We start from the raw sequence: 24,977 nt of genomic DNA, 5'->3' as shown, positions 1-24,977 counted from the left end.
GGAGCGCGGCCCTCCTCAGCACCCCGGGGTCCCCGGCCTGGCGGAGGAGGAGCGGGAGCCGACCCGGAGCCCGGGAGGACCGAGTGCTCCTGCTGGGTCCAGTTACTCCCGGACAATAAGCTAGGAGCTTCCCCCGGGCACGGCAGGCGCGGCCGCCGGGAAACGAGTGGACATCTCTGGCGCGGGGCAGGGGAGATAACCTCTCTCCAGAGACGTCCAAGATGAAGGGTTGGCAAGTTTGTGGTCCGAGGCGTGGAGGATGTTTGGGCGTTTGTTTGTTTTTTTTTTTTTTTGGGGGGGGGGGAACTGTTAAAAACCAAACCAAAACAAACAAGACGCCTCTCCTCAGACCCACCTCCCTTCCCAGTCCTGTGATCGCACGGGTCATGCTAACTCGTTTCTCTTTCAGGTGGATGCAGAACTTTATCCTATTGAAGGATAAACGCCCTTATTTTGGCACTTAAGAATGCTGAGTGCCATTTTGGAAGGCACAGAGGAGTGAGCCTACTCCCTCGGGAAAGGCCCAGCCGGGCGCCGAGCTGCTGTTACCTGGACAGAGTGGGGGGTGTCTGACCCCGTCTACCTTTTACACTTTGTACACACAGCACCCTTCCCAGACCATCCCCTCCCCAGCTCCCCAGCTCAGTTTGATCCTGTCCTGTTTGGAAGGTGATGAAAAGAGAGGAAATGCAGGCTGTGTGAGGAGGCTAAAGGATCAGCGCGGGACACAGCTGAGGGAATTAGCCCACGGGAGCTTTTGGGAACTTGTTGGCTGGGCAGATAAGAGGGGTTTGGATTTGGATTGAGGATTTTTTTTTTTTTTTTTTTTTTTTTTTTTTTTTTACAAGATCTTCCAAAGCAGTCTAAACTGCTTTCAGACTGAGTAGCCCAGGCTGGTCTTCACCTGCCAGTCCTCCTGCCTCCACCTGATTCCCGCGGTTTAAGGAGGGGTTGGGGCTGCGGCTCAGCAGGACAGCTTTGCCTGCCTCAATCACACCAGCACTCCAAGGAGGAGACAGAACGGTAGATTCTGGCTCAGGGGGCAGAAGAAATTCCTGTCTTTGCCCCATCTCCCTCCTCTCGGGAGCTCTCGTTTACTCAGCAGATACCAGAGAGTCTCCAGTGTGCAAGACACAGCGCTCTGCATAGCACCAGACAGGAGCTAGTGCTTTGCAAAACATCAGGCAGAGGGACTCGTAAAAAAATAACCAAAGTAATTTTCAGATTCGAGAGCAGATGCATGTGGGCCGCAAAACCTTCTCTGCCTGTCTGCGTCTTAAGATGTTACATAAATCTCTGGCTGGTCCCCAGCCCTCCCAGCTCCCTCCTTCCCAGTAACCGGAACTATTAGGAAGCCCTGTCCGGGCCTTCGCCCCCACTTTGCTTGTCTTGGCACTGGGCATTCCCATATGCCAGCTGGTTTGCTCTAAAGCGGGCTTCTCTCACCGGGTGAACCTCATGGCACCTGAATTTGGCTCTAAGTGGGATTGTTTCTAGAGATCAGTGCTTCCGGGAGAAGTGGGAATAAGCATTTCTGGTTTTCTTTACACATTGTTATAACACTACTGAGCTTTGAGAGCGCGTGCGTGCGCGCGCACACACACACACACACACGAATAACTTGAGCCAGTTTCTCTCTGGAGATTAGATCCTGGGAGGACTTGGTGTGCCCAGCTGTTAGACGGCATCCCCCACAGCTGTCCGCTGCAACATTTTCTAACTAGCTCCACCCGGGGAGAAAACTCTCAGAGGTAACATCTTGTGAATTTCTGCTTGTAAGTTTACTGGGAGAAATGTCTAAGTTGACATTTAAAAACAAATATCCTTGACTTCAAAATCCTATTTTAAAAACAGGATTGGCGTTTTTTTGAGCAGGGTATTTTAACCTATGGAAGAGAAAGTCATTAAAAGCATGTCTCCTTAACTAAAATGTTTTTTTTTTTTTAATAAAAGGGACCAGAAATAATGGAATTTGCACTGTAAATACTGTACTATATCATTGTACTTAATCCTTACTATCACATCAGGAAGGCACTAATTATTTTCACTTTATGGGTGAGGAAACTGAGCCAGCCACAAAAAAGACCAATACTTCCCAATATTGGTCACATAAATATGACATAAAATTTGAATAATGCTAGAGAATGCTTACCAACATATAAGGGTCTGGAGGGATGGTTCAGCTGTTAAGCACGCTTGCTGCTCTTGCAGAGGACCTGAGTTCAGTTCCCGGCACCCACAGTGGGCGGGCTGGCTCCCGGCTCCTGGAGACTGGACGCCTTTTCTGGGTAGTCACATCTGCACGTGGGTGCTGGCCCACGAGTTCACACGTGTACACACCCAAACTCACACCCAGTCTTAAAACTTGGAGAAACACTCTGCGGGAGAAGCAGGAGGAACTGTGCTGTGGTGCTTTTGCTCTGATTAATTTCCTGCCATTATCGATACCATCTCTTTTTAGTGCTTTCAGGACAGGCAAAACCGAGAGCAGGGTTTTCATTTGCTCTGCTCTAATTAAACACGCGCTGGGTACAGGCCCTGCCTTCATTGTCCCATATGACTCCATCTCACCTCTCCTCATGAATTCCCGTGATCCGACTTCAAAGAAATCAAACAAAATCACTCAGATCCCCGCAGAATGAACTCTTGCTGCAACCCTGCATGGGTTCTCAATGCCGCAGCAAAGACATGAGCCCTCAGAAGTGAGGCGCACAGGAGACAGGGCTGTGTCCCTGAGGCCTGGTCCTGGAACGCTGACTGGGGCAGTGAGGGAATGAGGAAACGGACAGATGCACACACAGGTACAGATGAGCTGGGGCCAGCTCGTGGGCTGCGTGCCTCTGAGGAGCTGCAGCAGCTGCCAGAGCCTGGAGCCGCAGTGCCCTTCCGGACAGAGCAACGAGGCTAGCCTCAGCAGGGGGTGTGCAGAGGAGCAGACTCAGGTGGCAGTCATCCTGGAGGAGGAAGCTGGGTTGCTAGGTTTTGTTTGTAGTGGCCAACCTGTCTACAACACTCCTACTTGGACAGAGGAAGGCTTTGCCAGCTCCCCAAAGGTCTGAGACCACGGTCCTTACCATGCTGTCTCGTGTCACTCTGAACTTCACTTGCTTAGGACGTCAAGAGCAGACAGGACGTCGTGAGGGTGCCGTGTATAACACTACTTTCTGAACCCCTTTCTCTGACAGCCCTTTCTCAGGGTCAGCCTCACCACGTCTGTCAGACACTGAAGTGACTGCTGTCAGATACACAAAGAACACGTTTATTTGATACAGAATCACAAGTGGGTTGGGATGAGCCTACGCCGCCTGCGCAGTCCTGGTGTCTGAACCAGCAGTTCAGGAATCAGGTTACACACGAGCCATCCTGAAGCCCCGAGTCCGCAGAAGGGGTGAGGCCCGGCGGGAGGGAGGCTGTGTGGCTCTCACTGCTCTTCACTGCCATCTCATCTTCTGATTGCAGACCTGCTTGGGGCCTGTGAGCTCTCCCTGCTGCGGCTGTGCAGCCCAGAAGCCAGGACTTCCTCTAGAAAACTGACAAGGAGATTCCAGGTTATTTGGCAGAAAAGCAAAAAAGCCTCACCAACATAGAGCCCCGCCCTCATGGCACTGAACTGGGTAAGAAACGAGGATCAGGCTGGAGAAGTTCTGGTCTGATGCTGTGCACTGTAGAGAATGCGGGATCCAGGCGGAGGACAACAGCTTTATGCACATTATCGTGTCTTCTTAAATTTGTCCTTTTTTCTGGACATGATTTTGTGACATGGCTCTAGCCGCCTGGAGCTCACTATGTAACCACGTAACTCGCTATATAATCCCGTTAGGCAGGACATCTGATCTGCACACAGCCCACAGGCTGAACCTGCCTTAGGACCATGTTACCTCAGTGCCTGCTATGTGTATTTTCCTAAAACACAGGTTTCATCGTATTGGATGCTCTTCTTTGTAAAAGGCCTTTCTGAGCACACACCATGTCGAGGCCTTCGTGGTGAGGACGTGGCAGAGCACAGCTTAGGGGTTGCGTGGCTCTTACTTTTCACTGAGGCAGGGGCTGCTCAAGTTGGAGTGAAGTTTTTTATTCAGCCGCTTCTCCAGGGCTTAGCAAAGCCACCCAAAACACGTCAGCTGGACACATGAATTAGTTAAAGCCACTGCCCACTGGTGAGAGACACATCTGTCTGACACTAGGGATATTTTGATGGCTTCTGTAAGCATGCCAAGAATCAAGACACAGCTCTACAAGCGAGGGAGGGATGGAAGAACCTCATCATTGCTTCATAGTTCAGACCTGAGGGCCTCTGGGCCTGGAGGACTTCAATTCTAAACTCCATTAGAGACAACAAATGGAGGGGAAGGAGTAGAAACCATGATCATTTGCCTTCTGCTGAAATATAGGTCCTCGCCTTTCGACCCTTGGACTGGACATACTGGAGGACACTGAATGGGGCCAGGAGAGGAGGCAGCATCGCCATTTGGAAAGGCAACACTCTCTGGCATGTGATTTCTAGTAAGAAGGAACTAGCAGGCGCTCTACAGGAGCTTGTCAGGTGATCTTTGCTCATTTTCAACTCCCATATGAAGGGAAAGAACTTGCTAAAATTATTCACAACGCTCCTCCCATGTAGATCAGTAAGACCACACATTCCTGACTGCAGAGAGAAAACACAGTATTTGCCAAGCCTAATTCTGTTTCCCGGAGCTATTGTGACTTTTCAAATATCTATTTAGGGACCTTGATGAGTCACTGCTCAGAATGTAAAAATTATGGCCAACGAACATATTGGTAGCTGCGTCCTAAATTTAGACTATGTTTAAAAACAATGAAACAAAGAGAATGCCTTGTCTAGATTTTTAAAAAAAATCAATATCACTAAAAATCAAACTGAAAAATCTCTTGTGGTGCTAGGATCCAGTCCAGTTCAGTTAAATGCAACTTAACACACATTTGCTGCGCATGGCTGTGAGCTGCACTGAAGCACATGTACACGGGACCGTGGCTTATGAGCCTACCTTAAGGAGCCCTTGAACCCTCGGGAGCCAGGCGCACAGCCCCATCTTGGCAGGGGTGTGGCAAAGCAGACAGTACAGGGCCCGGCCGTCAACACGGCTGCTCTGAGTTTGTGTCATCAAGGTGCAGTCCGCCTCTACAGGTGGACGGCTGGACGAGAGTCTCGCTCTCGGAAAAGCAAACCCTGTAAAACTCTGGGTCATCTAGAGAAGCAGGTGCTGGGCTGCAGCGGTGGCTCAGCATTAGGTACTTCCCGAAGACCTGGGTTCAGTTCCCGGCACCACACAGTGGCTCACAAACACTTGAATTCCAGTTCTAGGGGGTCTGCTGCCCAACTCTGGCCTCTGCAGGCAGCAGGGATGGCTACAGGCCAACACACATAAAATAAATCTTTTTAACACGCTGTGTCATCTTTACTTTCTAGTCCCTGGCGACAGACCAGAAACCAACACTCACAGCATTATGTTCTGTTAATTACTAAGGTAGGTCCTCTGAATAACTGCTCCTAAACGCTTCGGCAATACTGCACATGTAGGTACATATCCAAATCAGCATCTTCGGCAATACTGCACATGTAGGTACATATCCAAATCAGCATCTTTATCTTTTTCACTGCAGTCCCATAAGCTGACATTATGTGTGAGGGAAGATGGAAGGAGGGAAAGGCTGATTCGTGGGGCCCAACATTCTATAAAGAATATTCGCACTGGAATGGCTGGTGTGATGGCTTTGCGGGTGAAAGTTCGTGATGCCAAGCCTGATGTCCTGAGTCTGGATGCACATGATGGAAGGGGAGCTAATGCCCACCAGTTGTCTTCCACATGTGTGTGCCATGCTGTATGTCCGTATGTGTGCCCTTCCACATATGCTCTGATATGAACAAGGCCACAAACAATGATACAGAGAAACCCCAGAGCAATGGCTGCTGAGAACGTATAGTAGCATTTTTGTTGACTACAACTAAGCAAAAGTAAATGTGGCTTAGAAACCCATGCCTAACTGACATGTACAATAAACTGATATGTACGATATGTAGTTTTTATGCCTTCATGTGCCTTGTGAGAAGAAACGGTCTTGAGTTGGTGCACATGCTCAATCCCAGCTCCTCAGGGTTTTTATTTTCCTGGAAGCCTTTGTACTTTCCTGCCTCCAACGTCATTTTATTTTATTAATTTAATTCTTTGCATAGCTTCCAAATTATATGAAAACAGATACTCCAAAAAGACATGTCACATTCGTGTTCTGGAATGCTCCTAGGACTAACCATATTCTAATTGGAGAAATTCAGGTTTGTTTAATTCCCTGGCTGGGGTCTGGGGTCACTGAAGAAAGGCTGGTCATTTCCTGTTGTCTGTCCTGCCTCCAGTGCCAGCTCAGACACTCTGAGTATCTCCTTTTATACTCTCAAATACTATAAGCAAATACTATATGTCAATAGTCTTAGTTCATATTTCTTTTTCTCCTTGAAAATAGCAAAATAGGTAAAAACAACAAAAAACCTTCTCAGGTTTCAATAGACAAGGACCGAGAAATAAACTGGTTTGTCCAAATAAGGAAACGTTACATAGCACTGAAAAATGAATGAACAAGGTCACAGCAATGATACAGATAAACCTCAGAGGCTAGGCCTGCTGAGAAAAGTACAATAGCACTTTTGTTGACTAAAACCAAGCAAAGTAGCAATGTGATTTAGAAATCCATGCCTAACTGATAAACGCACACTTCGTATCAGCAAGGGAAGACGGGGCCGTGATGGAGGGAAGCACATGGGCGCCGGGCAGCGTGCAGTCCTTGAGGGAGACGCGGCCCACACGGTTAGCACTCTGTTTTAATGCCAAATGATAAGCCCAACGTTTCAGTGGCTTTACCCTACAGTTTCTCAGCATCTCTATCGGGCCGATATGACTCGTGACCTTCCAAGAGAGCACCGGTCCTTTACAACTCTGTTGTCTGTACACTCTTCTTAAATGTTTCTGTCTCCTCAGACACACTTTCTACAGAACTAACGAGGAAACACTGCCTCGACACCACCAGTCCTCGAGAGGTTCCTATATCTCCCTCTGAGTGCTGCCCGTGTCTGTTAAAAACAAGACTACTGCTTAACGCCTCTCTTCTACTGATACCCAACTTAGGGAGAAGAGAAAAATGAAGAAGGAAAGCAAACAGAAGCTCTTGGCCCTCTTTCTTCTCTCACCGAGAGGGAACGGGTGACGCAAACACTCTGAGCCCAGCACTGTGTGTGGTTTTCTGGGGTACGGAGGAGGGAAGGAGGAAGGCCCTCAGTGCCTCCATTTCGAGGGACATGGAGTCAGGAGAAAGAGCTGCTCATGGTATGAATCACACAGGTCCAAGGGCAGGTCACCCATGGATACGATCTGCTCCTTCACCTCTGTGAACACCCATAAGCAAGCAGCACTGTAGGAACAGAATTAAAATCCTAGCACTCAAGAGGTGGAGGCAGGAAGAGCAGGAGTTCAAGGCCAGCCTTGTCTACAAAATTACTTTAAGGCCAGCCAAGGCTACATAAGACCCTGTCTTAAAAAAAAATTAAAAAAAGAACAATAAGAAAACCCTCTGTGGCTGGCAATTTAGCATTTACAAGAACGTTCATACCCTTAGATGCAGCCATCTCTTCACATTGCTGCTAGCACAAAGGTTTGGGCTTAAATACTAGCTGCGTACTTCCCAGATGTGATCCAAGCAAATAATTTCCTATCCCTGGTTTCCATCTGGAAGTTTTGATCACAAGACTTTACCTCTTGGATTAGGAGGGTTAAATGAGGTACTGTCCACAGTGAACAAAGTATCCTGGGGCATGCTTCTGCTCAGTTGCTACCCCACACAGACAGTGCATAAGGATGCGTGGAATATGCTTGAAACACTGTTTCTAAGCAGTTACAGAGATTATCAGCCGGGGCTGAGAATGTGCTGGGTCAGCGAGGCAGAGGCACCGTCTTGCAGGCATGGAGCCCTGGGTTCAATCCGCAGCACTGCAGACAGCAGATATGGTAATATTAGTATCCAGGTAATCTGAGGGGAAACAGGAGGCTCGAAGTTCAAGGCCATCCTTAGGTAAACAGCAATATGGATGTCAGCTTAGGCTACATGAGACCCTGTCTCAAAAAATTGTCAAATAATATGTCTCAAGATAGCTCCTGCAAGGGACATATAACAAATACCTGTTACTAAAGAAAAAGCTGATGATTGGTTAATCAAACAATGGAATATGAGTCTATTGATAAAATGGCATATGAGTATTTTTATTGAAAGCATATTGTTTTTTTAATTTAAAATAGCTTGTTTGGTACTACATGCCTTTAATCTCAGCATTCAAGAGGCAGAGGCAGGAGGACTGAGAGTTCGAGGCCAGTCTGCGCTGCACAGAAAGAGCCAGAGTCGGAAACCACAGGCGGGGGAAAGGTGTGTGCACATTCACCGCTAGAGACAGGAGACTGCATTAGGATGGGGGCAGCAATCTGTCGGGGCAGTTTGACATTTTAGTTCCTTATTTTGGTTTAGTTGTGTTTATTAGTAATTTTTAAAAATATTTAAAGATATATTTATTTATGTGTATGCAGTGGCCAGAAGAGGGGTCCTCTGGAAGTGGAGTTATAGACTGTTGTGGGCTGTTTGGTGGGTGCTAAGAACCAGTCCTGGGTTTCTCTGTAAGAGCAACCAAGCGCTCTTAACTGCTGAGCCATCTCTCCAGCCCCTAGATGTACTATTTTTTTCCTCTAAGAATTACATATATATTTTATGATGAAAAGTTGTCTTTAGATTAAAGATGTTCTACTGTATACATGAACCAAAGTCAGGAGACGTACTTGGGTTGAGTCTTGGTTAAGTTCAACCTTATCCTCTTATGTGTCTACTTTTGGGCTAGGCATACGCCCTCCCAGGCACAGGGCTTCTCTCTCCAGCACCATGAACAGAACTTCGCACATAATCAACTCCAGGGAAAAGCTGGTCAGTGGCAGGAAGAGCACAAATCCACAGAGACAAAGGTGATGTGTGTCCGCTGCGTCTGAACGCGGGCCCTGAAATGCCCTAAAGAGGAGGGGACTGCTCTCAGGGTTCCTGCCTCTTTGAAATGCAAATTCTGTCATAGTACCCTAATTTTTCTGTAAATAATTCAGGGATTGAACCGACTTGTGGTCACAGGAGAAGGGCCGAGTTTCTAGAGTTACTTGTTAAGGCGGAGCACTAGCGCACTTTCTGACAAGCCATCAGCCCCTGCCGCTCCAAGTCTGTGAAGCTGCCCCTAGTCAGTCATATTAACTATTTGGATTTAAATTTTATTTGGGGTCTCAAAACCCCTGAAATGAAATGATTCTAATTCCTTGCTTTATATTAATTCTCACTGGGCAGAAGGCTACACGGTTTGTCCACCTTGCAAGTGGCATTTAAAAGCAAAGCAAAGGTAAATCTTCCTAAAATATTTCTTCAGTTGGGTGTTCAGGTGTCAAGGGGAGAACAAACTGGGCTCAGTTCCAGCTCTGCCACTGGATAGCTTCATGACCTTTTACTGCCTCTGTTTGCTCACTTGAGAGATGAAGTCTCATTGGGTTGATATGAAAATTAAACACGAGTGAATGGGGCCAGGCATGGTGGTGCACACCTTTAATCCCAGCACTCAGGAGGCAGAGGCAGATGGATCTCTGAGTTCAATGCCAGCCTGGTCTATAGAGTGAGACATCCAGGGCCATCCTGGGCCACACAGAGAAATCCTGTCATGAAAACAAAAACGAACCAAACCAAGCTTGAAAGTGTTTAGCAGTCATAAGTGTGAGGCACACAGGTGATTTAAAGTGTTCTGGCAGTCATTAAAACTAAAATGAAGGGAAATTCAGCTAGAGTGAATAGGTGCTTAACTCAGAGCCAAAAGATTATCATTTTAGTACACCACCGCATGTTGCAGGGTACTGGACGGCGCTGTGAACCCCAGGAGTGTGTGCTCCACTGGGAAACCTGTTTCTAGCTGTGGTGTGGCTCAGCCCCAGCACACACCTTTAATCCAAGAACTTTCTGCTCGAATTGAATAAAATCACTCATAGTCAGGAGGCAGAGCAAGTACCCAGGTGACAGGGGGAGAACATAGGAAAAAGACATGGAGGGTAAAGAGGAAGTCAGGAGGACGGATACGGAGACACACAGGAAGCGGAAGGGAGGGACATTTAGTTGGAGGGTTTTTTGAGCCAGTGTGGGCAAAGAGGGTTCCTTTTCCTTCTGCTGCGTTGCTGAGGAGGAAGGTCAGCTGGGGGCTCTCTCGGCTTCTCTGAGCTGGCAGGCTTTCAAACCAGCATCTGGATCCCGAGCATCGGGAAAATTGAACGATTGAGATTTTGTTAAAAACAACCTTCAATTATTAATGATATATTTCACATTTTTTGCATTTTCTTTGAAATCCAAATGTCTTTTTCATTTGCACTGCACCTCAAATCCAACTAGCTACAGTCAAGATCTCAGTGGCTCCAAGTGGCCGGAGACCACTGCGTTAGACAGCACAGGGACAAGGGTGAAGGCAAGGTGCAGCACATGGCGAGTGCACAGGGTGCTTTAGTTCTTAGTGCTATGACACCTTCTTTGTGAAAGAAGGTTTATTTCCATTATTTTTAAAGTTATATATGTGTCTGTATGTAGGTATGTGCCTGGACGCAAGTGCCCACAGAGGCCAGAAGAGGACACTGACTCCCTGAGCTCTAGTTACAGGCAGTCATAGCCATCTGATGTGGGGTCTGGGCACTGAACGTGGGTCCTCTGTAAAGCAGTACTCATTCTTAACCCCGGGCTGTCTCTCCAGCCCTATAACACCCTCCTTAGAAACTATAGAGCGTATTTCTCAGTGTGCACCCCAGAACCAATTGACATCAGGTGCTTATGGGATATGACATTCAGCCACACTGAACGACACAGTGAGAAAGCAAATCTTGATGAGCATGTCAAGGAAAAGCATCAGTCTGGTGCTACAGAGCTTTGCTTTTTCAGGTTTGATTTTGTTGTGTGTGGTGCTGGAGACTGAACGCAGCACCTCGTGGATGCCAGGCTAGTTCTCCACACTAGGCTACATCTCCCAGCTCTACCTTTTAATCTTAAAATTGAGATATAATTCAGAGATTATAAAACTCAGACTTTAGGGGTATCATTTGATGAGCCTGACTAACAAATGCAGTTGGATAATGACATCAGTCGAGACACAGGACATTCCCATGACCGGAGCTGGGGCTTCTTACAAATCAAGAGACAGATCTCAACATGAGCTATCAAGCTGATCCCATACTTGAGTACACAGCACTAAGCTGCCCTCCAGAAACGTCAAGCAAATTTACATTCCTATTCCAGCCACCTGAAACTGCCTCACTATACATTTAAAAATACTCAAGCCTAGAGTACTGGGACAGCAGGTGTGAGCCATGCTAAGGAGGTGCCAGGCAGTGGTGGCGCACACCCTTAATCCCAGCACTTGGGAGACAGAGGCAGGTGGATCTCTGTGCATTTGAGGTCAGCCTGGTCTATAAAGCGAGTTCCAGGACAATCAGGGCTACACATAGAAACCCTGTCTCAAAAAACCAAAACCAAAACCAGAACCAACCAACCAACCAAACAAACAAACAAACAAAGAACAACAACACAAAGACAGGAGACAAGAACCTGCACCCTGCAAGCCTGCCTAGACCCTGGAGACATGCCGCCTGGACCAGACAGCTGCACATGCTCAGACCACTGCTGCATCTAACAATTATGAGATACTTTTCACTGTATCTAGGAAGCAATTTTTATTAGAAATTTGACTACAGAGATAATTATCTGCTGTGAAAATACTGGCATCTGTAGTACATACTTTTCTATTGCTGTGATAAAATACCACAACCAAGGCAACTTATAAAAGAAAGTGTTTAATTGGGCTCATAGTTTCAGAGTTGGAGTCCATGATGGTGGAGAGGAGGAATAAAGGTGCAAAGGCATGGTGGCAAGAATGGCTGAGAGCTCACATCTCAGACTCCAGTCAGGAGGCAGAGAGAACTAGCTAGAAATGGTGGGAGTCTTTTGAAACCTCAAAGCCTGCTTCCGGTAACACACCTTCTCTAACAAGGCCACACCAAATAGTTCCCAAATAGCTTCACCAACTGGGGACCAAATTTTGAAACATATGTGCCTATGGGGTCCGTTCTCATTTAAACCATCATAGTATCTTAGCAGTAAATATCCACCTTGTATTTTAACTGGTGTTTAAATCTAACGAAAGGAGGTCACAATTACACCTACTCAGAGAAGACCCTAAAGAAACATGTTATGTGACTGGGAAATCTGCTCATCAGACCCCTGCTTCATTATAGTCACATTCACTATAAAAAGTAATACCACAAGCAGCAGGCAGATCCCTGAGTTCAAAGCCAGCCTGGTGTACAGAGCAAGTTCCAGGATAGCCAGGGCTACATAGAGAAACCCTGTCTCAAACAAACAAACAAACAAACAAACAAACAAACAAAAACCCAAAACCAACCAACCAACCAACCAACCAACTAAACAAACAAATGAAATACTAACAGAAAGTGTCGTCTTAAAGAAGTTGCTTAGAAAAGAGACACTTAATGGGGTGTGGGCGCATGTCTGTGACCCCAGGGGAGTGCTGTAAATTTGAGGTCATCTTAGGAAACAGAGTGAGACCCTGTCTCAAAAAGACAAAAATGAATACACAATCAAAATGTTTTTGTTAAAAAAAATCATAGTGGGTCCCTGTTTAACTATGCTGTGGCAATAAACAATTATTTATAATATGGTTCCCTTTTGGTTATTTGTGTCTAAGCTGCCATGGTAGAAACAGCCATTGGCTCCTGTCTGAAAAACTAAAGAAAAAAAGAAGTATGTGAAAAAAGAGACAAAGGCCACTTAAATTATATCTTTGGATGGCAACTTGAATTTTAGATTGAAGTAATATATCTCTCTTTAAGCTCTGAAGGAGAAAGCAGGCGCGTTGGCATACAACCATGATTGCTGTCCAGGGAAGGCGGGGGTAGGAGGATGGTCCTCAAGCTACGCAGTAACTCCCAGGCCCTGTTTCAAAATGCAAATGGGGTAGGGACATACATTTCCAGGTACCTTCTGGCTTAAAATGAAGAAACTTACTCTAGGCCCTGTATCAAAACCCGAACTAAACCAACAACGAAAACAACCCCAGGTCAGAGATACAGCATGATAATTGTTTGAATGTAGAGATGCTGGTTCAGTTCTCATACTGCAAAACCAAAGCAAAAAGATGGCTATCACCAAACATGGTGATTTATGCATGTTGTACTGAGTGGTGTTTCCAAGACTCGTTTGCAGAATAAATGTGCGGTAGGCTCAGACTTTATTTAAGATCGCGAAGACCAGGGGAACCAAGTGACCTGCATGTACAGAAACTTCACAAGAAGCACTTCACAGTCGAGAAGACAGTGGCTCTGTCTTGGCAATCCCGCTCACTACACACAGGATGTGAGCCTTTCCTGTTTATCGGCCACTCGTCATTTCAAATCCCTGTGACGCAGTCCATACCATCTCTTACACAATTCTAAGCCTAACAGGAGGGCATTCATTATGGCATGTCTAAAAGTAGACTGCCTTCTAATTTCCATATTTCCCAAAATAATCCTGAGCTGCAGAGCTCTTGAGATCAAGGCTGCCTCAGTTTCATCCTTGGGCACCACATACTGTAAAACAACAATCCCCTGAATTGAACCCTAACAGTTTATAGAAACAAACTACTCAACTATTTCTCCCTATAGTAAAGTCTTATTGCAAGTTATATCTAGCAATAATTTTTGTCTGGTTTTTTTTATTATTTATTTATTTTTTATTTTTTTTTGAGATAGGGTTTCTCTGTGTAGCCCTGGCTGTCCCACACTCTCTCTGTAGACCAGGCTGGCCTCTAACTCATAGAGACCCACCTCCCTCCGTCCCCCTGCATCCTGGCTAGGTTTTTTTTCCATAGAAGATCAGTATTTCTTCTCCGGAGAGCCTGAGACTAGCCTCCTCTCTTCCCACTCTTTGACCCCACCACTGATCTGCATCCCTAGCGCAGGATTTCAGTGGTTGGCGAGATGGGAAGGCCATGGGTATGCTCAGTTATTCAGGAGGCTGAGGCAGAAGGGCTGCTCGAGCCCGGCTAGTGTAGCGCTACCCTGAGCAACACAGCGAGGCCCTGACTCACAACAACAAAACGAGCAGCGGGTTATCTGACAGACAGTGAAGCCTCAGGGAGTGTACACTCATCATGAAAACGGAGCCTTTCCACTAAATGCTGGACTTTTTGTATCACTTCCAGCCTTTGTAAGAAGTAGCCATTGAGATTTCAATAATAATAATCTCTTGTTATTAATAATATGTTTTATATTTATTTATTGGCTTCAAGCTACATATCTATAAAAGCAAACCATAACGATCATTTATAAGTATTAATTTTTCCCTCTCAGTTTGGCAGTTGTCATAGTAAGTCCCTCTTCCTAAAAGCTTCCTTGGTCAAGAGCCAGTAAACAGTGCTGGCCAAGATCTTACCATCCCTTCTGTTAAGTCATCGTTCAACGTAAATATTCAGCACGCTCTCCGTCAGACAAAGGAGTATCAAAGTTAGCGGCAGTAAGAAGAAACGAGGTCTTCTCACGGCTGTCCAGGTTCTTTTTTTAATTAGTTCTTTGAGAATTTCATGCAGTGTGCTTTAATTATATTTCCCCCCTCCCTCAACTGGTCGCAGATCCACCCTTCCCCACCCACTCAACTTTGTGTCATCCCACACCTCCTTCACATCAAGGCCAATTCGTGCTGCCCAGATATTCTTGGACGTGTGGCCTTCCACGGAGTGGAGCTGACCTATCAGGGCTACACTGTTAAAACTGACCCTTCCTCTCCTAGCAGCCCAAAACTGCCGACGTGCCTACTGGTGTAACGGTGACATGAACGTTAGGGACTAACCAACCACTTCCCGACTGGCGTTAAGGCCTGCTCCACAAGAGGAAATCTATACCTGACACCATTTGGGGACTCTTATTTCTTTATCTCACACAAAAGATCATTTGCTCAGTAAGTTTGACACTAATTTAGGAAATTTTTAATTCTTTTCTTTTTTTAAACAGTGAAGTGAAATTTTACTCAAAGTACTATTAATCAATCAAACATCTGAAAATATGCATTTTTATTTTCATGTGGTAAGATCATTTTATAAGGATGTGCATATGTATATCTTTATAAGTTTACTTATCTTTAAAATGAGATATAGATGTTTAATTTTACACCTCTAATATTTCAAATTAAAAGGAAAATGCTACTTTCTTAGGCCACAGAGCTACAAAGACTCTCAGAGGGTATATTTAAAGTGTCCAAAGGCCAATTAATCCTTTTGGACACTGATATTAGAGTCTATTACAAGGAAAAGATTATCTAAGTTTACTTGAGAGAACTTATTTGGATCAAGAAGATAAAACACTATATGGCTGCTAGCAAGCACTAAGAAAACCTTTGGACCTAGATTATGAGTATTAGAGAAGAGGACCAGAGACATTTGAGATAAACTTATGAAACAGTTGCATACTGGGCTCTAGCTTCCAACCTCAATCTCTTTGTCTCTGTCTTTCTTTCTCTTGTTAATTAACAAGATGATGGTATACCCCCGGATTAAGTAGATATACGTAAAATTTTAGTATTGTCCTTACCACACAGTATATGCTCAGTAATTATTAAACACTATCACTTTTTTTTTTTTTATCAGCAGCAAGGGAAAAATTTGAACAAGATGATTGTGATGGTATTAAGTCACTTCTATGCCAAAAATATTCAAGTTTACCTCACTTGCCACTGAATTAGGTATAAAGCTTCAAGTTCATCATTTTAGGATGCAAGGCTGCTTTTCAAAACATTATCATCGAAAAGTTTGAAAATGAAATACAACATCATAACTATTTTATATGCTCCCAAAGTTCTGTTAATTCGCTAGTATTTCCATTTCTGGATTTAAGGCAGTTTATATAAAGTAAAGGTTCTCTTACAAAAAAACACATGGAAAGGCAGGAAAAAATACAAACATGCTTCAGCACATGTATATATACTTAAAAAGCAAAAGGAGACAGGGGCTAGTGGCTCATCCTTTTAATCCCAGTACTCAGGTAGCAGAAGTAGTGGGACCTCTGAATTTGAGGCCAGACAGGGATACATAGTGAGATTCTGTTTCAATAAATAAATAAACAAACAAACAAACAAACAGGAAGAAACTGCAAAGGAACCAGAGATTAGCTGGAGTGAATAGAAGCCAGACTATTGGATAGGTGATTGCCAGCATTCTTAACCATTAGTATATATGTATTTATTATCTGTAATATTTATATATAAAAACTATACATGGGCATGGACAGGAAATAAGCTTCAGTGGGAAATGGAATTAGGATGGAGACTTCCCCAAGACATAGAGGCCTCCCGAAGAAATGAAACTGAAAACTCTCTGCACACAAATGACAAGCAGGATGTTGAACGTCAGCTGGTGCTGTTCTTTCATGTACTTTGCCTTACAGAAGTACTGAAATCCTACTTCATTCTAAAACCCATCCCTATGCCGTATAGAGATGCACACAGGTATACATTTATACACGTGCACATGTAATAATAGCATCAAAGAAAAAGAGCTCATTAAGCTGAGAGGGTGCAAGAGGCATGGAGGGATTGGAAGGAGGAAAGAGAAGTGATATAGTTATATTTTAATTAAACAATTATAGGACTTGAAAGAAATGAGGAACTTGGAAGCATGAGAAGAAAAAAAGGACATTAACAAAAGGCAAATTTGAAAAATAAACAAATAGAACTTGAAGTATAACATATACTATTCTAAATTAAAAAATCAGCAGAGACACTAAACACAGTCAGTAGAGCTAGAAAGAGAATACCTGAATTGGAACACTGTTCTGAAAAACTCATTCAGAAGAGAGCACACAGAAATAACAGATAATACAAAAGGGAGATTAGGAGACATGAGGGTCCAACATATATCTCATGGGAGTTCTAGAAGGAGAGACCACAGGGAGTGAAAGAACGGTAATATTTTAAGAAATGGGGCTGGCATTTTTCCAGAAATTATGCAAAACATAAAATTTTATTAAGAGTAACATATGTAAGAATAAATTCATATTCACATTCACAATATTAAAACTAAAACACTAGATATAACAAGATAATCTTTAAAAAGAATCAGAAGAAGCTGGGCAGTAGTGGTGCATGCCTATAATCCCAGCACTCAGGTAGGCAGAGGCAGGTCAATCTGTGAGTTCGAGGCTAGCCTGGTCTACAGAGTGAGTTCCAGGACTGCCAGGGCTACACAGAGAAACCTTGTCTCGAAAAAACACCCAACCAAATAACCAAAACCAAAACCAAAACAATCTTCTAAACAAAAACAAAAACAAACAAACAAAAAAAAAGGAATCAGAAGATTGTCTTCAAATGAAAAACAATTATAGTGAGAAAAGAATTTCTGTTTTTGAGGCAGAGTCTCTACGTTTTCCCAACTGGCCTGAAAGTGGCTTTGTAGACCAGGATGGCCTCGAATGCACAGAAATCCACCTCCTTTGCCTCAGGAATGCTAGGATTAAAGGCCTGTGTCACCAAATACACTTTGAAAGAATATTTGTAAATAGTAACAAGTAAAAATAATTCAATTGACTTTTAAGTGAACAAAAATTATCAGCCCCAAATTATTTTTTGTAAGAGCCCCTTCCCTCCCTCTCTCATTCTAAAAAGATTCATTTTTATTTTTATTTCTGTGTGTGAGAGACAGAGAGACAGACAGAGACACACACACAGAGATAGACAGTCAGAGAGAGACAGACAGACACAGAGAGAGACAAAGAGACAAAGAAACAGAGAGATAGAGAGAGAGCAGAGAGACAGACAGAGACAGAGACAGAGAGAAAGAGACAGACAACACAGAAAGACACAGAGAGAGAGCACGAACTCAGTGGTCAGAAGAGGTCATCAGATGCCCTGGAGCTGGAGTTGTAAGTAGTTATAAGTCATCTGATGCAGATTCTGGGATCTGAACTTGGGTCCTCTGGAAGAACAGCAAGTCCTCTTAACTGCTGAGCCCTCTCTCCAGTCCTCAGCCCAGAATTCTAAACTTAGCTGAGGTAATACACTTTTAGACAGCAAGGTGACAAGCAGCTGCAAGAAGGGTGTTCTTTAGTAAAAAGAAACCTGTATCAAAGAAAGGCCACAATAAAAGAAACAACTGGAGGAAGGAGAGGAACACCGTCTAGTAAATCTATGGGGGAGGAAAGCTGAGTCAGACTGAGTTTAGACTCTAGGAGAACAGTGTGTAGATCAATGGGGTTAGGGTATATCTCTGTGGGGTGTAGATCAATGGGGTGTAGATCAATGGGGTATGGATCTATGGGGTGTAGCTCTGTGGGGTGTGGGTCTATGGGGTGTGGATCTATGGGGTGTGGATCTATGGGGTGTAGCTCTATAGGGTGTGGATCTATGGGGTGTAGATCTATGGGGTGTAGCTCTATGGGGTGTGGATCTATGGGGTGTAGCTCTATGGGGTGTGGATCTATGGGGTGTGGGTCTATGGGGTGTGGATCTATGGGGTGTGGATCCATGGGGTGTGGGTCTGTGGGGTGTGGATCTATGGGGTGTGGATCTATGGGGTGTGGGTCTATGGGGTGTGGATCTATGGGGTGTGGGTCTATGGTCTGGGGTGTCGATCTATGGGGTGTAGTTAAGTGGCACAGTGCTTGTAGCACAGCTTCTAAAAAGTTTGGCCTCTATCTTTATTAATTTATCTTCTTTTAACATTTTTTATTTTGTTTTTGATACTGGTCTAAACTTGCAGACCAGGCTGACCTTGAACTTGCAGATATTTGTCTGTCTCTGCTTTCCAAGTGCTGTGATTAAAGGCATGGACGGCCATGCCTGGCTAGCAGGCATATTTTAAGATTAGGTAAAATCAGTCTGTGGCCACAGAAATCCTAGAAGCGGTGATGCCCCAGGAGTTATGAGGAGAGAGGCGCAGCAGGGACCTTTCTGGGGCACTGTAACAGAGGTGTACGCAGGGTGCTATTCCGCTGAGATGACTCTTCTATATGCAATGTCATGTATGTGGTACAACAGAAAGAGGTCTTTGTCCCCATTCTTGGCACAGAGCTCCTAAAACCCTGGCATTTCCTGATGTCTTTTGTTTCAATGAAGCTCCTCTTGTGGGCTTCAGGATTCAGAAAAGACCAAATCATGGTCAGAAGCTTGGAACTTTTAGCCTCAGCCTTTGGGGAAAGTGTCTGGAGTCTAAGTCACTAATGGTCAATGATCTAATCAGTCATATCCCCACATAATGGAGCCCCACAAACTCCATTAAATGGCAAAGTTCAAACATCTCAGGCTGGTGGGTGACGCTTCCCCACCTTGGCCTGCACATTCCTTCTGGACTGCTCCTGAGCTGTGTCCTTTCTACCAAATTAGCAGATGGAAATGAGGTGGTTTCCTGCATTCTGCGTGTGGTGGAGCGAGTTCCCCAGCCTGGAGCAGCAGTTATGGGCTCAGCCTGCAGCTGCTGAGTTGGAGGCAGCTGCAGGCATCTCAAGCGGGGTAGCCTGGGGTGGAGGCCCTTGAGTTTGCCAGGGCTCACTAACTCTAGGTGGAGAGGAGCAGCAGGATGAGCGAGTTCTCAGCAGCCAGTTAGCGTCCAGCCGTGGAGACACGCGCTGAAGCAGTGCCAGGCATTTGGTGTCAGCAGGGAAAAACTGTCCATATAACATTCTATCAAAGCTATAAATGTCTACCACGCAATTTAAACCAAAATGAAATTCTGATAGGTTATAAGTTTAAGAATGAGTTCTAAAAGTAATAGTAAGAATATTAGCATTTATGTTTGGTTGGGAAAGAACTTTCTAAGCATAACATTAAAGGCAGAAGTCACATGAAGCTTCACTACGTAAAAATTAAAAATACTAACACTAATGCAGTTTTTATACTACAGAACATTGAATAATGCAAAACCAAGCCATCTGGGCTGGAACGATGGCTCAAGAAGGCCCCACGTTCGGTTCCCAGAACCACATGGCAGCTCCCCACCATTCTTAACTCCAGTTCCCGGGATCCAGTGTCTTCCTCTGACACCAGGCACCGGGTATATGCATGCTGAAATACGTGCAGGCAAAAAACGCATATGCAAAAAATTAAATAAATATTTAAGAAAATAAAATAGTGAAATGCAAGATTAATGGTTAATATACTTAATTATAAATACAGAAAGTTAAAAATTATTACAAAAAACCAAAATATTGTAATTGTAAAGCAGCAAGGACGTTAGCTGGCAATTCGCACACAATATAAATATGTATGTGTCAGCACGCCTGGACACTGACAGCGAGGCTAAGTGACTCGTCCAACTTCACAAGAAGAGTTAAGGGAAAGCTCCGATTAAAACCCAGGCCGTCCTGCCTTTCAAAACCCTGCCAATGTGTAATGATAATCTAGTCAACACTAATAATATTTGTGCCAAACTAAAAAGGTCAGGCTCTAAAACAGAATTCCCACAGAATGTCCACGCAGGCTCAGAGGAAACACATGAAGGACCAGCGGTCCAAGTGCTTGAGCTGTGGGGCTTTCCTTCTCTCTACACTTCCTGAACTAAAAACACAAACCTTTCACAGCGGGTGCATATTACTTCACAATAAAGGCAAAATTACATTTAAAAATAAAAGTAATGTGCAGGGAAAGAATAGGTAAATATTCCTCATGACTCCCAGCTACCCAAACCTACATGTCTCAGCACACCCTCTCAGATTAACCGCTAAATCCCACCATCCTGATGCAGTCTTTAGTCTAGGAGTCTTTTAATCCTCAGTGCTACATTAATATGCCCAAACAACTTAAGTTGCCTGTAATTTTACCACTTAAAAACTTCAATATACATAAGAAAATAAAATGTCCTCAGCCCCACACCCTAGGCCTTCCCTACTGTGGCGCTCAGGCACACTGGTCACCTTGCTACACACATTCTGGACGGTAGGCCCCAAGCTCTCTGCTCATAACTCGCTCCTGGAGTTAACTCTACACAGGGTGCACCCTCCCTCCAGACCTCATGCTTTATGTGAGGCTCTGCTTGTACATTCTCTGCCTCAGGAGACACTTGTCAGCTCCCAGGGTCTCTCTCTCCAGGGTCTTATTTTCTTGCTTCTGTTCTGCACTTCCTGATAACAGGACTTGAGATGAACTCTTTAGCTAGCTAGTCAGTGTAGGCTTCTCCCTAAATACACACGGAACATAGTTAATCCCTAAAACGGAGACACCCACTGCCAATAGCGGCACTGAGCGTGGCTAGCTTTTGTCAAAGTGCCTGTTTGGTTATTAGAGAGTCTCCTTCTCTGAGCACAGAAACACAGCTTGCGGGCAGCCCAGCGTGGATGGTGCCTCACACACTGCACTCCTCACTCCTCGAGCGCCCCTCTCGAGAAGAAGGTCTGAGGTGCCAGAGCATGATGGTGCAGGGCAGTTTGGTCCTCAATCTGTCCAAGACACAGGGACTTTGAACATAACTGCCCAGGGCAGGGGACCTGTAGGACCCAGGTGCTCTTTTACCTTTTGGTGTTGTGGACTGTTGTTCCCCCCAGAACAATCCTAACTCCAGGAGTGGTGCGGTTCAGGTTATAAACTGTTAGTGCCTCTTCATAGGTGGCTCCTCCAATGACAAACACGATGATATCCTGAGGCCTGTGATAATGAAGACAGAGAAGGTCACTAAGCCATAAAGGGGGCTTTTTAACACAAAGGAAAGATTTGTTATTATTATATCCACAGTTTCACTTTCTAAGGTCCCCCACCCCGTTTTTTTTGGTGAAGGAAGCAGAATTAAAGCAGAATAAAGGGTTTAAAAAAAGTTTTAATCATCTCAAATTGGCAGGAAACAGAAGGAAATGCTGAATAGTGATTTGCTTTCTGCTTATGAGCGGATGTCTTATTTCTGAGCTGGGGATTTCAGAATAGCACAATGGTGTTTGCTGGAACCAAATGCAAAAATATTCTTTTATGTTCAAGAGGCTGAGAATGCTGTACTGCCACACGCCATCACTAAGGCAGTAATTTGTGCTTGTATTGCTCGTCGCCTTTCCTATACAGCCCTGGGTACTTAGCTACAGAACTATTTGCTGTGGCCCCTGCACAAGGGCTGCAAGCCTTCTGTGGAAGAGTAGAATACCGGGATGTCCCTGTGCTGCAGGACCAAGCTCACTTAGCATAATGCTTACACAGAAAGGATGGGCCACCTAAGTTAGCAGAGCAAGCCCGCTTCTGCATTCTTTGATAGGAACAACTGCGGTGTGACACCGATCCCTGATGACGCGCCGCGGTTTCATCTGGGTGGCACTAAGTTCTTTCCTGTATTCTGTCTTATCAAAATGGCTTCACAATAAAAGAAAACACACCTCCTATCAGCTCCTTCTGCAGTGTAATAACATCATACTTTCAGTTATTAACATTTGTCTTGCTTTTCTTTTGTGCCCTCAAGGGAAGAGAAAATTAACCAGATAGGCAATTTTGTTACAATATATTATTTAAACGACATCAAGCAGAAGCAGCCATTTCTGAAGTTCGGGCCCAAAACTTACGTGTAGATTATGGAAAAAACACAACTGTACATTTACTTTCTGTATTTCCTTGTGTCTTTCTAAATTACCTTGAAGCAATTAAACACAAACAGTATTTGTTCTTATAAGACTTCATGGAAACAGAATCAGATACTGCAGCTCTTTAAATAAGGTCTCTGAGTTGCAGAAATTCTCCATTGGAGAGTATGTAAGTTTGAAAATATAAAGAGGTAGTTATTTTGCAGTTAGCTAGTTGAGGGGCAGTGATGATATTTCTTTGGGTGTTGGAGGTTGATCTAATGCTAATTACTGGCCCTGAAGATCTGGTTATTGTCCACTGGATACATCCATGCCTGTTTGTGTAAACCTGCCTAAGACATACCTGACTGGTTGATTCAACAGCCTATACCTGGGCAGGGCAGAATGGGGTGGGGGTGGCTAGTGTTCCTGGGCTTTTGAGGAGAATCACAGGAATCAGACAGACAGGAAGAAAGGAGGAAGGAGGATGCTACGATGGGTTATCGTGGAGAAGAAACCACATGGAGCCGGGAGGAAGGACTCCAATAATGGCGTGAAAAGGCCCAGAGGAAGAATAAAACCAAGTATTTATAAGATTATGGGTGGAAGATAGGAGGATTAAGGAGGATGGAATTAGATGGGGGCTGGGAGGTGGATGGTGAGGTGATTCAGACAGGGTAGGTAGGAATGTCTGCCCGGCCCAATTAAGGCGATTATAAAAATCTACCAGGTGTCTGTGTCTTATTATTTGTGATAATACCGCTGTGATAACCTTAGGGCAAATAATAATAAACATTATATAGCCTAACATTCTTTTATAATTTTACTACAACAAATGGCGCCCAACTAATTTAAGTATCCATACTCTTTAAATCATACTTTATCATAATTTGGTGGGGGGAATGAAGATCTTGTAATTAAAACACTGAATTTACTTAATTTTTTTTTTTTTTTACAATTCATTTTTCTTTTATATGCATGGATGTTTTGCCTGCATGGATGTCTGCCCATGGAGGCTAGAATAGGGTGTCAGGTCCTCTGGAACTGGAGTTATAGATAGTTGTGAGCCACCATGTGGGTGCTGGGAATTAAACCCAGATCTGCTAGGGGAGCAGACAGTGCTTTTAACTGCTGTGCCACTCCAGGCCCTAAATTTACCTTTTAAAATAAACTTCATTTAAATCTCCCACCAGAGGCTTGGGATATCATGGCATGTGCAAGGCCCTGGGCTCCATTCTTAGTACCATAAAACAAACAAAACCCACCCAGGCCAAACATCGTATCCAGCCACAGGGCTCTAAGGGTTAAATGCCGCTGCACGCTCAGAAAGACTTACAGCTTTTTATCTACAAGACACGGCTTTGAGGTGGTATGTGGTGTACACGGGAATCTGGAGATTTGAGATCAATCTAGTCTCTGCATGAGTTTCAGGCCAACCAGGGTTCTATAGTGTGACAGAGCCATGACGACTGGGTCATTACTGGGTAAAAGTGCCTGTCACCATGCCTGGAAGCCCAAGTTTAATACCCAGAACCGACATGGTAGAAGGAGTACTCTACCTGCAACACTCCTGCAACTCATCCTCTGAACCCAGACATGTGCTCACACATGCATAAATAATAAGTGTAATATTAGTGCCAAACCAATCAATCAGCCAAGCACGAGCAATTAGAGACCCAACTGTCCTGAAGTAAAGGCAGGCACACAGCAGGAGACTCAGAACCCTGAAGACACTTCTTACTACGGCTCTTGCTGTGCCACCCTTGCCTCGCCCTCCCCACCAGCACCTAGCATTCCTGTAGAGGTGAACACTGTTGCTCATCTCCGTGTGTCCCCTTGACGGGCATTTTGAAACACAAACACAAGGCAGTCCATGTACAGTGCCCTGCCCCTACCCTTCTCTTGGATATACAGTACACTTAAATGTGTGTGTGTGTGTGTGTGTGTGTGTGTGTGTGTGTGTGTGTGTGACATGCATTCCTGTACACAGCAAAAAGTGTGTGAATTTCAAAGGATAACTTGTGGGAATTGGCTCTCTCCTTTCACATCAGGCGGGATCTGGGGGATTCAACTCAGGTCATCAGGGCTGGCAGCAAATCCCTTTGCCATCTTGCCAGCTCCTTACTGCATAGTTCAATTTTTGAGAGAGGGAGCTGGGAAGATGGCCCAGTGGTTACAAACAGTTGCTGCCTTTGTGGCGGACCCAGGTTCAGTGCTCGAGCACACGTGGCGGCTCACAATCATCTGCAACATCAATTTCAGAGGATCCAGCACCCTGCCCTGGCCCTGGGCCCCGGCACATATGTGGTGCACTTAATTGCAGGCAAACACGCAGAGAAACATCAAATCATTTTTTAAAATTTT

At 44.7% G+C, this 24,977-nt stretch overlaps 1 protein-coding gene across 1 annotated transcript in view; it reads right to left on the bottom strand.

Moving 5' to 3' along the window:
- Nucleotides 1–3,238: 3,238 nt before the first annotated feature.
- Vps45 (vacuolar protein sorting 45 homolog) overlaps nt 3,239–24,977 on the bottom strand; it is a 63,295-nt gene continuing 41,556 nt past the window's right edge. Inside the window, exons 14-15 of the mRNA XM_055603786.1 lie at nt 21,592–21,723; nt 3,239–3,530 (exon numbers count right to left, since the gene is read on the bottom strand). Coding sequence (XP_055459761.1) covers nt 3,443–3,530; nt 21,592–21,723 — 220 coding nt within the window. The 3' untranslated portion in view covers nt 3,239–3,442. The remainder of the gene's footprint in view (nt 3,531–21,591; nt 21,724–24,977) is intronic.

This window comes from Psammomys obesus, unplaced genomic scaffold, assembly GCF_907164565.1.
Source record: "Psammomys obesus unplaced genomic scaffold, mPsaObe1.curated_primary_1811, whole genome shotgun sequence".
NCBI classification, from domain to species: Eukaryota; Metazoa; Chordata; class Mammalia; order Rodentia; family Muridae; genus Psammomys; species Psammomys obesus.
This window is presented reverse-complemented; position numbering and strand designations above follow the sequence as displayed.